At 38.9% G+C, this 15,678-nt stretch overlaps 1 protein-coding gene across 2 annotated transcripts in view; it reads left to right on the forward strand.

Annotated features, from left to right (window-relative positions):
- The first annotated feature begins 2,873 nt into the window (after positions 1–2,873).
- Positions 2,874–15,678, forward strand: part of CARMIL1 (capping protein regulator and myosin 1 linker 1) — a 136,391-nt gene continuing 123,586 nt past the window's right edge. For both annotated transcript variants that reach the window (XM_039325377.1, XM_039325378.1), the window contains exons 1-2: positions 2,874–2,913; positions 9,831–9,928. In XM_039325377.1, the coding sequence (XP_039181311.1) occupies positions 2,874–2,913; positions 9,831–9,928 (138 nt within the window). The remainder of the gene's footprint in view (positions 2,914–9,830; positions 9,929–15,678) is intronic.

Here is a 15,678-nt window from a genome sequence, read left to right on the forward strand (position 1 = left end):
TACACTCAGATTGGATTCCTATTGCAGGACCACAAAAGTCAGGAATTGTACAACACACTTGGAGACAGTCCAAGATTGGAAAAAGCTCTTCAAGATGTATTGGGAAACAGAGATGCTCTGAGTCTCATAAGTAACCTGATGATAGGTCCCAGGAAGTGTGATTTCTCCGTCATGGAACGTATCTTGTAGAACAACCTCCCCAAGATACATACACCCCAAACCTTTTGGCTTCTGGAAGCTAATTATGATCTATGACACAGCTATTCCAGCAGACACTGGTGCCAGGATGTGGAGTTCTGCTGCAACTGCCATTTTAGTTATATGTTGATAATATATTGGGAGGAAAGCAATGACAAATCTAGACAGTATATTAAAAAAGCAGAGACATCACCTTGCGGGCAAAGATCTGTATAGTCAAAGTTATGGCTTTCTCAGTAGTAAAGCATGGCTGCGAAGAGTTGGACCATAAGGAAGGCTGATCTCCAAAGAATTCTTTCAAATTGTGGTGTGGGAGAAGACTCTTGAGAGTCCCTTGGACTTCAAAGATGTGAAATCAGTCAACCCTAAAGGAAGTCAACTCTGATTGTTTTTTAGAAGGAGAGATGCTGAAGCTGATGCTCAGATACTTTGGCCATCTAATGAGAAGACTCATTGGAAAAGACCCTGATGTTGGGAAAGATTGAAGGCAAAAGGATAAGGTGGTATCAGAGGATGAGATCATTAAATACTGTCATTGGCGCAATGAATGTGAATTTGGACAAATTCTAGGAGGACAGTGGAGGACGGGGAGCCTGGCATGCTGTGGTCCATTGGATCGAGGAGAATCAGACACAATTTAGCGGCTGAACTACAACAAATGTAATTTGATCCAGTTTTCTTTTGTACTGGTTTTTAGTGTTTTTATTTCTCTATGCCACCTATACTATGCCACCTATACCGAGCAGTTATATACATTCATTAAATTAAAAAAATATATAAACCCAAATAAAACCCCACTCCTTAGCATAATTTAAAAATCCTGTTAGAAATTGACCTGTTACTAACAACTAAAGCTATAGATTTTAGGGAAGCAACAGATACTCCTTGCCTTCAAAAAATGTAATGGGGAAGGTTAAAATCCAAATTTGGCATGGCTAAGAATTTCACCCAAATTCATAAAATATTTTTAAGGCATTATCAGTGATATCATAGTGCATCATACCTGGAGAACACCAAATGAAGGTAAGCTTATAAAAAGCTTTAGTAAAGCATTTTAAGTGTCAGCAATGGGCAACGAAATGAAGATATTTGCTAAGTCTTAAATTACCAACTATCACCAAATTGCTACTTGTATGTCTGTGAAAATAGTATTTACAAGCTACTTCTGAATCAGCCAAAAGCAGAAGTTTCAGTACCAACATAAAAAAGCAAATCAATAAATTCATGTTTCCTAATGAAACTAAGAGACATAATAAATTTGAACGTACACCGCTGTGTTTGAGACAATTCTTTCAAACTACATATTGTTAACAATACTTCAGGAAAGCTTGAGGTGTTTCGTGTATTACTACTAGTTGAAGAATACTGGTACAAAGTTAGTGCCTCCCAAGTTCCTGGAACTGGTCCTACTTTATTAATCATTTTCCTTCTATAAGAATTCGAGTCCAGTCTTTAAGGCAGTCTCAGATAAGTGCATGGAATCATATTTAATAAAACCTTTTTCTTCTGTAGACGCCAGCTCCAGCTGGGTAAGTTGTAAACATCTTGTCAAAGTACTCAATGAGCTGGAGTTGGGTTGTGAACGTGGCTAGATGAAATAAAACTGCATTACAAAACGACCATTCGGAATCAACCTCGCTTGATGGGTCGGGGCTCCTTTTCAACAAGCGCGAATAACCTTAAAAAGAAGCTTTTCTTTAAAAAAAAAAAAAGATGGTGGGAAAGGGAGCACAAGGGAAGGGAGGGATCTTTTTTCCCCAGGCTTAGTAAATCTGAAACCAGTAGATGGCTCCCGATCTCTCTCCGTAGTTGTCGTTTTGGCTGCTACAGTAGATTCTGCAATTCGTGGGAACGAAGGAGGGACCAAAGGGAAAGCCGCCAGGGTCCTTTATATGTAAGCTCCAGCTCCCTGCCTGGTTGCGCGCATGGAATCTGTGAGCTAACGCAGGGCTGGCGAAGGGTAAATTCCCTTCTGCCTAGACGAGCTTTCTCGCCCAAACTCAAGCATTTCTCGGGCAGCCGCTCAGACCGCGGCTGGCTCTCGCGAGGGGGAAGAGGAGGCCACCGCTTGGCTGGAGCGGGCTGTGTGTGCCTGAAGGGAAGCCCCCGGCCAGGCTGGGGTCCGCTGGAGCCAGGAATGCCGCCAGCGCCGCCTCCACCCACGCCTTCCGCTTGCACCTCAGGCCGGGAGGTGGCTGCATGAGGCCGGAGGGGAGCCGGGCAGAAGAGAGCGAAGCTCGTCCACGGCCAGGAAGGAGGAAAGAGGAAAAAGCGAAAGTGAGGAGCGCAGACGCAGCAGAAGGAGAATCGAGCCGTGCGAGGACGGTCTGGGCTGCGGTCTTTTCCCTCGCGAAGCCTGCTCCGTCTGCAGCTGAGATGAAGAGGTGTCGTGTAGCAATAGTCTTGTAACTCTCCCTCGGTTTTCCAGTCTTTTTAAATCCCCCCCCCTCCTCCTTCTACTCCGAAAGCGGCGGGGAGATCAGCACCAGCAGGATTGCGGGGCCCCTTTTCCTCCCTTTTTCTAAACAGCTGATTGGAATTCATTCGCGTCGCCCGAGGGGGCACCTAGGAAGGTGAGGGCGGAGAGCGGGAAACGCGAGTTAATTGTCACCAGCAAGCAACACGTCCACCTCCTCGCTCGCGCTCCAAAGAGGGAAGGCAAAGCCCCAGCAAGGATGACCGAAGAGAGCGCGGACGTTCCCAAAGAGTTGCTGGGTAAGCATGTGCACTTCCTCTCTTTTTCCCCCTTCGGGTGAATGGTGGACACTGGAGCGCGGGAGATTGGAAGGTGGGGGGGGGAGGAGGAGCCGTTTCCCGACAGCGATAGGGAGGTGAGGGATGAAATGGCCCCTTTACCTCGATAGCCTCGCAGTCTCTTATCCTTTGCGTGAAATACTCTATGGGGGAAGGAAGGCGTGGCGGGAAAGATAAGGGATGGCTGAAGCTCTCGCTCGCCCTTTTGGCTCCTCTGTTCCTGGAAGAGGTTTACTTGTGGACAGGAGGGGGAGATGCGGGCAGAGGGAGGTTACGCAGCCTTTGCAAGCCTCGGTGATAATAGGCAAATGGAGCGGAACGCTTGGCGTCTGTAGGCAAACTAAATGTAAACGCTGTTAACCCCTCGAGGCGGTGCTTGAACGCGGCTTGCTCCTTCGGGCCAAGAGTTCCTTTTCTTTCACGTCGGAATGGCGACTAGTCAGAGGAAGAAAACTAACAGCCCTGAAGCTCATGTTTGCCCCCCCAGAGGCTTTCCATTGCTGGTGGTATCTTTCTTTCCCGCCTCAGTTGAATGCCTTGGGAGCTTTCTCCACAGAAGAGGCGAGCAGAGGTTTTCCTTAACTAGGAATCCTGGATGTACTTCTCCCGCTTGGCAAATCGTGATTTGGGGCAAATGGTTGCAATGCTTCAGGGGTTGTAAAAGCCAAGAAGGAAGGTTGTCAAAGCATCTGTTGCTGATCCCACTGTGGAAGTGGGGGAATCATCTTTGCCTACATCTTATTATGAAAAGGAATTGCTGATGGACAGATCCGGTGTTCTTGGCTGTTTCAATCTTGTTTAATTAAAGAAATATTTCCTCTGTTATTTAAAAAGGATTTGCTGCATTAAAACCTTTTGAGAACACACACTTTGCTTATTGTGGGCTTGCATATGGTTTCCTGTAGTCCAAAATCAGGGCAGCTGGTGAATATATAATGCTGACAAAATAATTAAGTATGCATCATGTCTTTTCCTGTACTGATTACTGTAATTTACTTTCATATTGCTTGTTGCTCTTCTTGTTATGCTAAATTTTGAGAATGCTTATCGAACAGATTAAAACCTTACTAAATTCTGAGTCATACAAATACATTTTTTTTACATAATCCACTCAGATATGTGTACAGGCTAAATATTTCAGAAGGGTCTTCTGATTGCCTTATTCATTTCTATGTTTACTTGGGGGAAGAAGACTCACAGATTCAGTGGAGCTTTCACACAAGCAAATATGTACAGTATAGGTTTTCAGACATTGTGAAAGGACGTCTTTTCACCTTCCAAATACAGCACATTATTTTGCCTAGCTATGCAGTATTTGCTATTTTTCTTCCTTTTCCACTTTTGCCATACTCATGCTAATAGATGTAGAATGGCTATTTCTTGAAATAGGTGGGCTTAACGGAAGTTCTCCAACTAAATTTACCAGCAAATGTTAAATTTTAGTCCGACTGTTACAATAAAAGGTTTTGAAATATATTTATATAAAGAAACATGGTAGTAGTGCAAAGGCACAGTTTAATTTATTTCAGTTCAGAACAGTAAACGGAACACTGCCCAGGAAATGGACTGAATTTTGATTGTGCAGGCATGCATGCAGAACTTGGGGGCAATTTTCTTAGCTTCCAGCTGTGTGGCAGTGTGTAGTGTGGTCCATTTACCTCCTCGTAGAACTCGGTGGAATCTAGCGTAATGCAAAAACTGAGCTTGTCATATATCTGTGTTATTAGTTGAACCATATACTGGTAAATCATTCTGTAACCAGATTTGCTGATATGGAAACACACTCAAAATATCTCAAGAACATTGAATGGGTATAATGAGTAGATGATGCTAAATAAGTTTCATTGAAAATCTGGTAATACATATGTAGTTAAATACACAATAAATGGATCAGATGGGAAAATGTGCTCTTTTTATAAATGTATCAGATGGGAAAAAACCATTTCCAAGTGAATGTGTGAGCTTGTTCTGAATATTGTAGAAAAGTTACTATATATATATATATATATATATATATATATATATATATATATATATATATATATATAGTAATTGGATATAACCTCATTCAGAATAATTGACTGAGAGCTTGGAGTAGAAATAATTACATATTTATTAGATTTTTAGACCATTGTAATCATGTGCATGTCAGTAGTTTACAAAGGAAAACATCTACACTACAATAATGTAAAGATAAATACAGTGGCAACAGTTATTTAACTGTCTTAAAACTGGAGAATATAAACAATTTCTATGGTGCTATCTTAAGTAATTAAAAAGATCCTTTAGACAAATTCTGGTAGAAACTGCTTCTGGAAGGCCAGTAAGTTCAGAGCAAGCATGACCTCCAATAAATAGTTATTTCACAATGTAGTCTCTTTAATCTTTCAGGAGGAAGGGTTACTATCAACAATTTCCCCTAAATTGCATGATCAAATGGATTGATCCTGGATAAAAGAGATGCAGATTCCTTGGTACAAACCAGATAGAATCATTTTGATTAAAATTAGCACTTTATATAATTTATTTTAATCCATCAACATACTTCAGTTTTGCTCTTGGCAACTTCTAAAGAGAGATAAACTTACGATACAAATTAATATACAATAAAGCATTAGTATATTGCATATCCTGAAGAATAAATTTGAATTATCTAATGTTGGAAGCATCAATTAATTGCTTTGAAGTTTATATTAACCTTTCTTAATGTTTAGAATTAAAGCTTAAAAGTATATCTGGGTGATTTGGGGGGGTCATTCTGTATTTTTAGAATGGAGTAAATTTTCCTTTAGTTTCGCTTTCTGTGGCTACCTCCCATCAGTTGAGTAGATCAGTTTGCAGATGGGATTGCTTTGGTAGTCTTTGTACTCCATAAGTTAATGCATTGTAAAAATCTAATATAAAGATACATTAATTATGGATGGTCTCCCCCAGTAAGAAACAGGCACCTTAAATTAGAGTATTGGACAACAAACCAATAAGAGCAGAGATGAACTATCAAACTTTGTTATATGACAGTGCCATATTGATGTGTTACCTAGTTTGGTAATGAAACATTTGCAAGAAAACCACCAAGCTCCGAGAACACCAAGGACCTCATAATTTTACTTCAGTCTCTAGAGGCATGAGGTAGCTGGGGGCGAAGGCATTGTTTTAACCTGGCCCATCATCCTATGTGGGTCACCAGGGATAATAAGGCTTATTTGAACCAGGCAGTGATCAGATCAGATCAGAAGGACTAATAACAATGTCCTTCATCTTCAGATCACAAGCCAAATGCTCTGCTGTAAAAAAATAAGGTTTAATGAGTGACCACCAGCATGAGTCAAGCCCAGGATTTTCTGGGAACAGGTTCATGAACACCACAAACTCCTCCCCTCCCAAACTCCCTCTTCCCAGCACCAGTAGCCAAGGAGATTTCACTGTCAGCTTAACCCCAAGATTGGACTGAGAAAAGGAATCTGTTGGGTTCAAATTTAAGGGACTTAACAACCCCCAGCTTACAAAGTCGCAACCAAAGTACCTTCAATGACCATAACCACACTTCCAGCCTCTGTGCAGACAGCCATTGAATTAAACTATTAAAGGATCTGACACTTTCCCTCATTTCAGTCTTGCAAGTGCTTCTCTCCATTTTATTTTTATGAATTAGGGACGGGCCTGTCTGATATGTTTGCCCAATTTAAATTTCTTGGAATGGGTTCAAGCCACACGTATCTGAGCATTGTCTTGATAGTAGCTGTTCCTTTTGCTTCAAAGCCATTCCTTATTTCTTGTACACTACCTCATCTGCTGTCTCTTCAACAATGAAGTTGTAAATGAATGTGACTTAAGGAGCTGGTGTTCTTACGGAACAGTGGAATAATGATTTAAGGTCAATTAATCCTTTGATCAAAGAATAATCCTGAAATACTAGAAGAGAGTACTTATACCAAATTGACAGTCACCATTCCCCAGAATTGCTAACCTAATGCCTTCATTTCTCTGCAATTTGCCATCACCACTAGCCCCAATTCAGCTACTCATCCTTGCTTACTACTTGCCCTGTCTGCTAACACATACACTCCAAAATAGTGCTGTCTTTTATGTACCCATGTCTCATCTGCATTCTCCTTTAATCCTTATTCTTTTCTCCATAACCCTTCCAAAGTTCCATAATCTCATCTCTCTTATTTTTTCCATTTCCCCTCTTTGCTATTCCCAACTTCACTTTCTTGCACAATCCTCCACAATTCCAATCCCTATTCTACCCACCTGTCCTTTTCTCCATGTTCTTTTTTGCCTCTTTTGTTCTCCTTCATGACATTCATAGCCTCTTATCCTGCCATCTAGACTTCAAGAAGTCCCCTGTCCTGCTGTACCTTCTTCCACATTAATCCACATATTCCTCTGCTTCTGCTAGTTTCCAGCTTCTCAATCTAAGAGAACCACACTGGCTAGGACAGATGGAACTTTTCTCTATCTCTTTCTCTCCTAGCATTTCCCCACCTTCTTCTAGGTCATCCATTATCTCTATTCACTATTCCTGCCAGCTTCCAGCCACCTTTCCTGTCCTCCAGATTGATAGAAACTGCCAGGCCATCATTGCTTTTGTCTCTCTTTTTCTTCTCCCCAGGAAGGCCTATAAATGCCACACAATCACACACCCTATCTATATAACAAAAGGTGGCAAGCATATCTAATACTCCTTCCTCCTCCTATTTTCCCCCCCAACAACAACCTAAGTTGGGCTGAGAGAGACTTATTGGTTCAAAGTCACCCAGCCATCTTTCATTCATAAGACAGGACTAGAATAGTTTCCTGGTTTTTAGCCTGGTTCCTTAACCACTAGACCAAGGGTCCCCAACCCCCGGTCCGTGGATTGGTACTGGGCTACGGCATGCCAGTAACAGGTCGGCACAAACAAGCAAAGCCCCATCCACGGGATGCAGGCAGCACACAAAACCACGCTCCCTCCGGTCCGCAGAAAAACCTCTCTCCACGTAACCGGTCCCTGATGCCCCAAAGGTTGGGGACCTCTGCACTAGACCAAACCAGTTCCATTAGAACAATAGTTAGGGCTGGTTTGGGTATTTTGCTACGCTATTATTTTACTATTGTATTTTATTTGTTTATTTCCTTTTATTTATATCTTATTTCACAAGTTATGTATTTGCTTATTTGTTTATTAAATTTCTGTGCTGCCCATCTGTCCTGCAAGGTGACTGGGCAGCTTACAAATTAGTACATGTGATTTATCCTTGTATAAGATGACAAACTTGTTAGTATAGACATGACCATAGTCACTTGCATGACATTGCAAATAGGAGGGGGGGAAATGAAATGCTTCAGGGCAGGCCGAGTAGAACACTATTACACAAACGAAGATGAATGATGATGTAACCTCTTTCATCTGCTAAAGAGCTAGCTAGCCTGTGCAAGAAATCCCCTCCCCCTAAGTCTGAGTTTTAAATATAGTTCTGCCTATGATCTCTACTCTACTTCTTATGCAGAGAAAGCGTGAGAAAGAAAAAAAAATGCATGAAAAGTCTTTGAGAAAGAAGTTGTTTGTGACCTGTGACAGATGGTATTAGAATTGAATGAAAATTTGGCATCAAACTATGACAGCAGTTTGAGTAACAGTTCTGTGAAGCCCATTTTGGAATGGCAGCTTTTCATGCTCTTGGTTCAATATTTTGGTATTAAACTGGAATACGTAGAATACAAAAATATTACAGGAGAAAATTATTGTGCTTAAGAGTCCAGCACTGTAATCTGTTTTGTGCATAGTTCAAGGACAACTATGTTGATAGGAGAAAAATATTTGGAACTATTGTGGTATTCTGATGTGTGGATGGGAGGGACAGTGATGGTCATTTCTCAAAAATTACATTTACGTATACAGTGAAAATGGCTGTTATGTAGAATATCTGAGTATAAACGAGATCAAGCATTTAGTTATATAAAAAGTGCACCCCATTTAAAGTTTTTTTTTTAACAAATGTGGGCATATCAATATTTTCTAGACAGTGGAATCATTGATGTCCAATTGTTTGATAATCTTTTGAAATTCATTCCCAGACTTATAGGTGTCTATAACCTTCTTTCTGAAGGTTGTAGACACCTGTAGGCAATTTCAATCTAGAAATGATGATACCACGCATTTCAACAATAACAAACAAATCAAACCAAAAGTCTGATAGGTTCCTCCCAGCTCCTCCCTAATAATATTCTAAATATTTATATCTGATTTGGTGCATCTGGTTCTAATTTTAGGCTATCTGAAGTAATGCTTTATGTAAGTATGTACTTACATTTTCATATTCCAAATTTGCATTGATATTTAAATTACACAGTGGACTACAAAATGAAAATGATGTGTGGTATTTGATATATATCCCTCTGTAGTGTTGAAATGAAAATAAAATATCTGTATGTTGAAATGTATTGAAACAATAAAAGATTTAAATGGGGTATACTTATTTTTTCACAGGACAGTAAGGGGCCAAGTATGTTATAAGGAGTAATTTTATTTTGGTTTACCATTCCTTAGTCTTTACAGCAGGGGTGTCAAACTGCCGGGCCACGGGCCAGACGCATCATCGGGAAACCACGCCCACCCCATTGCCGGCAATGGCGAAAAAGCTCAGATACATTGCGCGACGTCACGTGACATCGCGAGTTTGACATGTCTGCTTTACAATCAATCCATAAACACAGGGGAGCTTTTTAAAACAGAGTTCATGTAATATTTCACTTTGGAGCTGTTAATAAGAGAGGAAAAATGTTGTTTGTTTATTATTTATGTTGAAGAATTTTTACTTGGGGATAAAATAATAATACAGATTTTTTTCAGATCCTGAACACTTGAAAGTATTTTATGCTCTCTACTATTTCAGAAAGCGTCAAGGATGTGATTGGAAGGAAGATAAAGATTTCTGTGAAAAAGAAAGTCAAACTTGAAGTCAAGAGCGATAAAGTAGATAATAAAATATTGGTAAGTACATTCCATTTTTTCTTCAAACAATTTATTTCTCGATTTAATCTCCCCCCCTCCAATAAATAAACTTTAATTTACACTTTAATTTAAATACTTGTTCTCTTCTAAATTTTGTTCCTATTATACAAGCAACTTTGCATAATCATTTCTGGACATAATATTAATGTGATTGGGTGAAAAATTAAATACAGGATGTATCCAAGGGAGAAACTTGATTTGTCCAGTCAAGTGAAAAAACATTATCATACAAACATTATCCAAAAGAGACAGTTCTTATAGGTTTCTTAGGACAAAAATGTAATTACAGTACTTGTAGACACCAATAATATCACAGTGAATCTGAGATGTTATTTTTATAAAATATGAGAGTGGTTGTTTTGTATTTTACATCCATAAATTTTGTAGAATAAGACCTTTTGAGTGAGCCATAATTTGTTGTTCTACATGTGTCTGTGAATGTGGGGGAAGAAAGGGAGATAAGATCTAAAACAGTGCTGGAATTTAGAGCAGACAGTCTCTGGCCTTAATAATACCTGTTTCCAGAACTCGGCACTGTAATTTTGAAAAACGGAAGGGGGGAGGGGGAAGAGACAGCAAAGCAGATGTTATACTTGTAGTCCTTGACTTACAACCATTTGTTTAGCAACCGTTCAAAGTTACAGTGACAGTAAAAATAATGACTTAACAACTGGTTCTTGCTCTTATAACCATCACAGCATCTCCATGGTCCTGGGATCAAAATTCAGGCACTTGGCAACCCGGCATATATTTACGATGGTTGCAGCATTGTGCAGCTATGTAATTGCCGTTTGCGACCTTCGCAGCCAGCTTCTGACAAGCAAAGTCAATGGGAGAAGCCAAATTAACTAAACAACCGAATGACTCATTTAACCACAGTGATTCTCTTAACAACCATAGCAAAATGGTCGTAAAATCAGGCATGACTCACTTAACAACCACCATATTTAGCAACAGAAATTCTGGCCCCAGTTGTGGTTATAAGTCAAGGACTGCCTGTAGTATAACAGTATTCTGAATAATTGTTCTTGTTTGAGTAATCGTGGTTGACTGAATTTATCACTGTTGCTATATTTATAGAAACAAAGCCATAAAAGATAGTTTGCAAATGAAGGTGATTTCATGTCTTGTTTTACTGTGGCTAAGTGTTGTTATATTGTGGGTTAATCAACAAATCATGGTCGAAATGAAGCATGACTTAACATGAGAAATGAACCCAGCCAGAGATACTTGCTTGAAAAAAATTGAACAGTTACCTCATCTGCAAATCTGTAACTGTTTTGATTTTTGTTTTGGACATTTAAGGTAATTGTTGAGTAGCAGTAGTAACTACAAACATCTTGCTTCATTAAGTCAACAATTATTACTTTTCTTAAGGATCTATGAAATATTTGCTTGGTTTACAATGCAACTTTCTCTGTCACTGACGTTTGTTTGTTTATTCATTCTATTTCTATGGCTGCTCAACTCAATTGACTGTCAAGCCTTCATATAAAGTAAAATACTTAATTACCACAAGGCATAATCACTGAACAGTGTAATCTAGTGTAATCCAATTATTTAAGATTACTGACATACTTAGAAATGTTAGCTTTCTTATGGCTTGATACAAATGAGTATAATTTCTAGGCTTCTATTTGAGATGAAGATAACTATAATATGTTCTATTTAAAATACATATCTAGAAGATGGTTCTCCCAATTCGTAATTTATTTTAAAATAATAATCCATATAAGTAAGACCACTATTACTAATGAACAAACTAGTCATAGGGAGTTGGCTATTGCAGTGCTATTGATTTGATAGGGTGAACATCTCTGTAAAAGAACTGCCAAATTGTAACAGTTAAACTTGATTTGAGATTGTAATATAATGCAGGCCAAGGAGTTTTAACACAATCTTCCCCTTTTTAATGGCATCTAGGACCACTGTCATGCTCTCCCATCATTTAAATACAGGTGTATGAAACCGGTAGTATAAGCACCCAAATCTTTAAAATAGCTCCAGTCCAGGACCAAAAAAATCTTGAAAAATCCCAGCTCCACATCATATGACTTATTTGGTTTACATCATAGTCACTTCTTCTGGGCTCTCAGCCCCACTTAATGTTTCAAATAATTTCTGCCGTTTTAGCAATACCGTAAAAAAGACCAAAAAAGGGAAAAATAATGTTATTTAAACTAATAAGTGCTCATTACTTTATCCTCCATCTGTTTTCTTAACCTTCCAGTCACCATAATTTGAAATTACTTCTTAATTTGCAATGCTTTATTGAGAAATATTCAAGAATGATTAAATGATAATAAACATTTTAAATTGCAGGCCACAAACAGTATAGCAATATATCTATATGCTTCAACCTGAATGTGGCTATAGTAATCTGAAGTGTTTAGAGGCCAGTGTAATTTGAAGGGTAAAAAAATAATAATATATGAATACAAAGGTGTATATGTCTTTGTCCTTTCTTTATCATCCAATCTGATACATGAAGCCTATATGGTTAGATCAGTGGTTCTCAACCTGTGGGCCGGGACCCCATTTGGGGTCGAACGACCATTTCACGGGGGTCGCCAAACAAGGCTGTCCACCATTTCCCCCCCCCCTTTTCTTTGGCCATGCCCCTGGCATCCAGTGATGTATAAGTGGTTGGGGGGTCACCACAACATGGGGAACTGTATTATGGGGTCGCGGCATTAGAAAGGTTGAGAACCACTGGCTTAGATGATGGGAGCAGGGTTGTGTGAGTAAAAGCCAGGTGCTGTGTCCTGGACTTCCTTTCATAAAATTAGATGCAATGTATGTTTAAAGACAGGTGCTTGCTGACATTTGATATAAAGTACTACATTCTTGTTATGAATGTTATTTTATACTGACATGATTTATTTATTTAAACAATTTATATATGATAGATGTTCTAAGACAGAGGTCCCCAACCCCTGGTTCGTGGGCCAGTACCGGGCCCGCAGCATGCCAGTAACTGGTCCACACAAACAAGCAAAGTCCATCTGTGGAATGCAGGCAGCACACAAAACCACGCACTCTCCGGTCCACAGAAAAACCATGAAACCGGTCCCTGATGCCCAAAAGGTTGGGGACCTCTGTTCTAAGAGGTATAACACATTTTTTTCAAATTAAGTATACTTTCTTCATGACATCCTGTCTACAGTATTTAATGCAGCATAATTTCCTATAATTTTTTATGGTTGTCATTTTGCAGTTAATGAATAGTAAAATATTGTATCCGTTTTATCCCTCTTGTATATCTTGATATTTTGGGATATTGAAATTAAGAAAAATGAGGTAGTTTTAATTTTAAAAAAAAGTTGCACATCTAAATATTGGAAACACTGCTGTGTTATGGATTGGCCTAGTAGTATTTCTTTAAATGTAGAAGTGGGAAGAACTTTTACTTTTTATAGTGTCTTGCTTTTTATATTACCTTCCCAGGAATAGCTGGAAAATTGTGCTACTACATTTTTCATAGATTATATCCTAGCACCAGTTTTGAATAACTGAGGTTTATGTCTGATTTAAGTTTGAAATGCACTTAGACATTGTAAAGAAACTGTTGGGCTTTTCCAATATACTAGTTTTGATTATTCATGTAGGAGGGAGCTACAGTTTTATTTTTATGGCATTCAAAGTCTCAGGATTACACTATGTAAATTCAATGGCAAAACAGTGATATTTTTCCTTTTTTTTCTTTTATAAAATATGATCCAAAATGCACATGAAATCCAGAGATGTGTTACCTTTAATTTAGGCTCTGACTGTTACAGATTCTTATTTTAAAAGTGAGGCCTGGTGTTTGTTGGTAAAGTGAGATGTCTGTTGGTAATCTTCAAAGATATTTTCTTCGATCTGCAGATGAAGAGGTTAAAGTATAAGAGTGAAAGAATGGAGTAGATAAATACTGTTTACCATCCTGAGATATGATCTTCCAGTCATAGAAGCTGTACTTTCAGTTGATAAACTGATGCTGGGAAAGAGCTGGGAGAAAATTAAAGTTTTTTTATGCATGCACAGAGCGTTTTGTTAAAGAGCTTGCAAGAACAGAGAGAGTTATTGTTGGAATCAAGAGGAGGAAGGGAGAAAATGGCTAGTAAGGAAACATGGCATTAAGCAAATTTAGACTACAGAATAGATCTGGATTCAGGGAGGATTCAAGATCACCAAAGAGGAGACAACATAGAGATCACTGAGTAAAGATGAAGGCAGTCTGGCATTGGATGATGGCTATTTGACGCAGGTTCCAGACAGGGAGAAGATTTGAAAATTACCATTCTGGTAGCGGAGTTTAATTAAAGCTCTTAATTAATTTCCCCATAAACAACAGCTTACTTACAATTTGCATAGATTAAAAATCAGTTTGGTGCATTCTACTGTCTTCTAAAATGAAAAATAGGGAAGAGAATGGATTTATTTGCTTTAGCTGGTAGTGCTTTCTATCAGTTAAAATAAAGCTGATGCTACTGTGTTTCTCCAAAATAAGACCGGGTCTTATATTCATTTTTGCTCCAAAAGATGCATTAGGGCTTTTTTTTGGGGGGGGGGGAAATATGGTACTAAATGCATCCGTCCGACTGATGATTTTAACTGGGGCTTATTTTGGGGGTGGAGCATATATTATGAGCATCCTGAAAAAAATCATGCTAGGGCTTATTTTCTGGTTGGGTCTTATTTTCAAGGAAACATGGTATGTAGTGAAGGACTCTGATTCTTAGAGAAATCAATGCTTTTCTATCTTACATTGTTACAAATAAAGAAAAATATTGAACTGGGTCAAAGAATCTTTCAACATACATTGCTATCCACTCTTCAAAGCTCTCACAATATCCTGTGACAAGATAGAAACAGACAAATGGAAGATTTCTGTGCAACATGAAAATATCAAGATATGACAAGCATACATTTACCGTATATGCCGGCGTATAAGGCGACTTCCGCAAGCATTAAAATCGGCGCCAAAGACGGGGGTCGTCGTATACGCCGGAAATACTGGTAGTTTCCGGTGTATAAGACGATGTTCTAGGAATGCGACTCGGCGACAAAGACGGGGGTTGTCTTATACGCCGGGTCGCCTTGTACGCCGGCATATACAGTATTTGTTTTTTTGCATCTGTCAGGATGTCACATCAACATATTCCCATTAAGAGACTTGATTAATATAAAATTGATTGTACAGAGCATGTACTATGAAATCCTGAGACCTCTGCTTATTTAGATTTTTTTTTCTGTAAAAGATCATACTTTCTTAGGATTGATATCCATTGCTTTGCTCTTTCTTCCCTCCCTCTGTCTTATAGCAATTTCTAATAAAGGGATAAAGTGCTCTTCTCAAAGGATCTCTTACAATTGAGTTACATAAAATTCAGCTGAGGCCTCTGTGTTGCCATAAAAATTTGTTACTCTGATTCATAAATTCAAATAAAAATATTAATGTGTTAAAATTAAAACCAAAGTTGCACAACAAAATACTCTTATTTCTATCTCTAACCATTAGAGTTCTGCTTCAGTACTGTACTATGTTATAGAAAGTGCTTTGTAGAGATATGCAAAATGTTGTGTGCAGGAACTGTTTGCGTGGAATTGCTTGTTTCGGGTGGTCTGTGCCTGTTTGGGATCTTTGGATCCGTGCATGGAATAAAATGGGTTGTTCTGGATAGAAGTGGAGTTGTGATGGTGGGAGCATGGAAGAAGCTAAGAACCTCAATCTCTGAGAGATGGAA

Source organism: Crotalus tigris, unplaced genomic scaffold (genome assembly GCF_016545835.1).
Source record: "Crotalus tigris isolate CLP2741 ecotype Arizona unplaced genomic scaffold, ASM1654583v1 scf7180000024337.5909745, whole genome shotgun sequence".
Taxonomy (NCBI): Eukaryota; Metazoa; Chordata; class Lepidosauria; order Squamata; family Viperidae; genus Crotalus; species Crotalus tigris.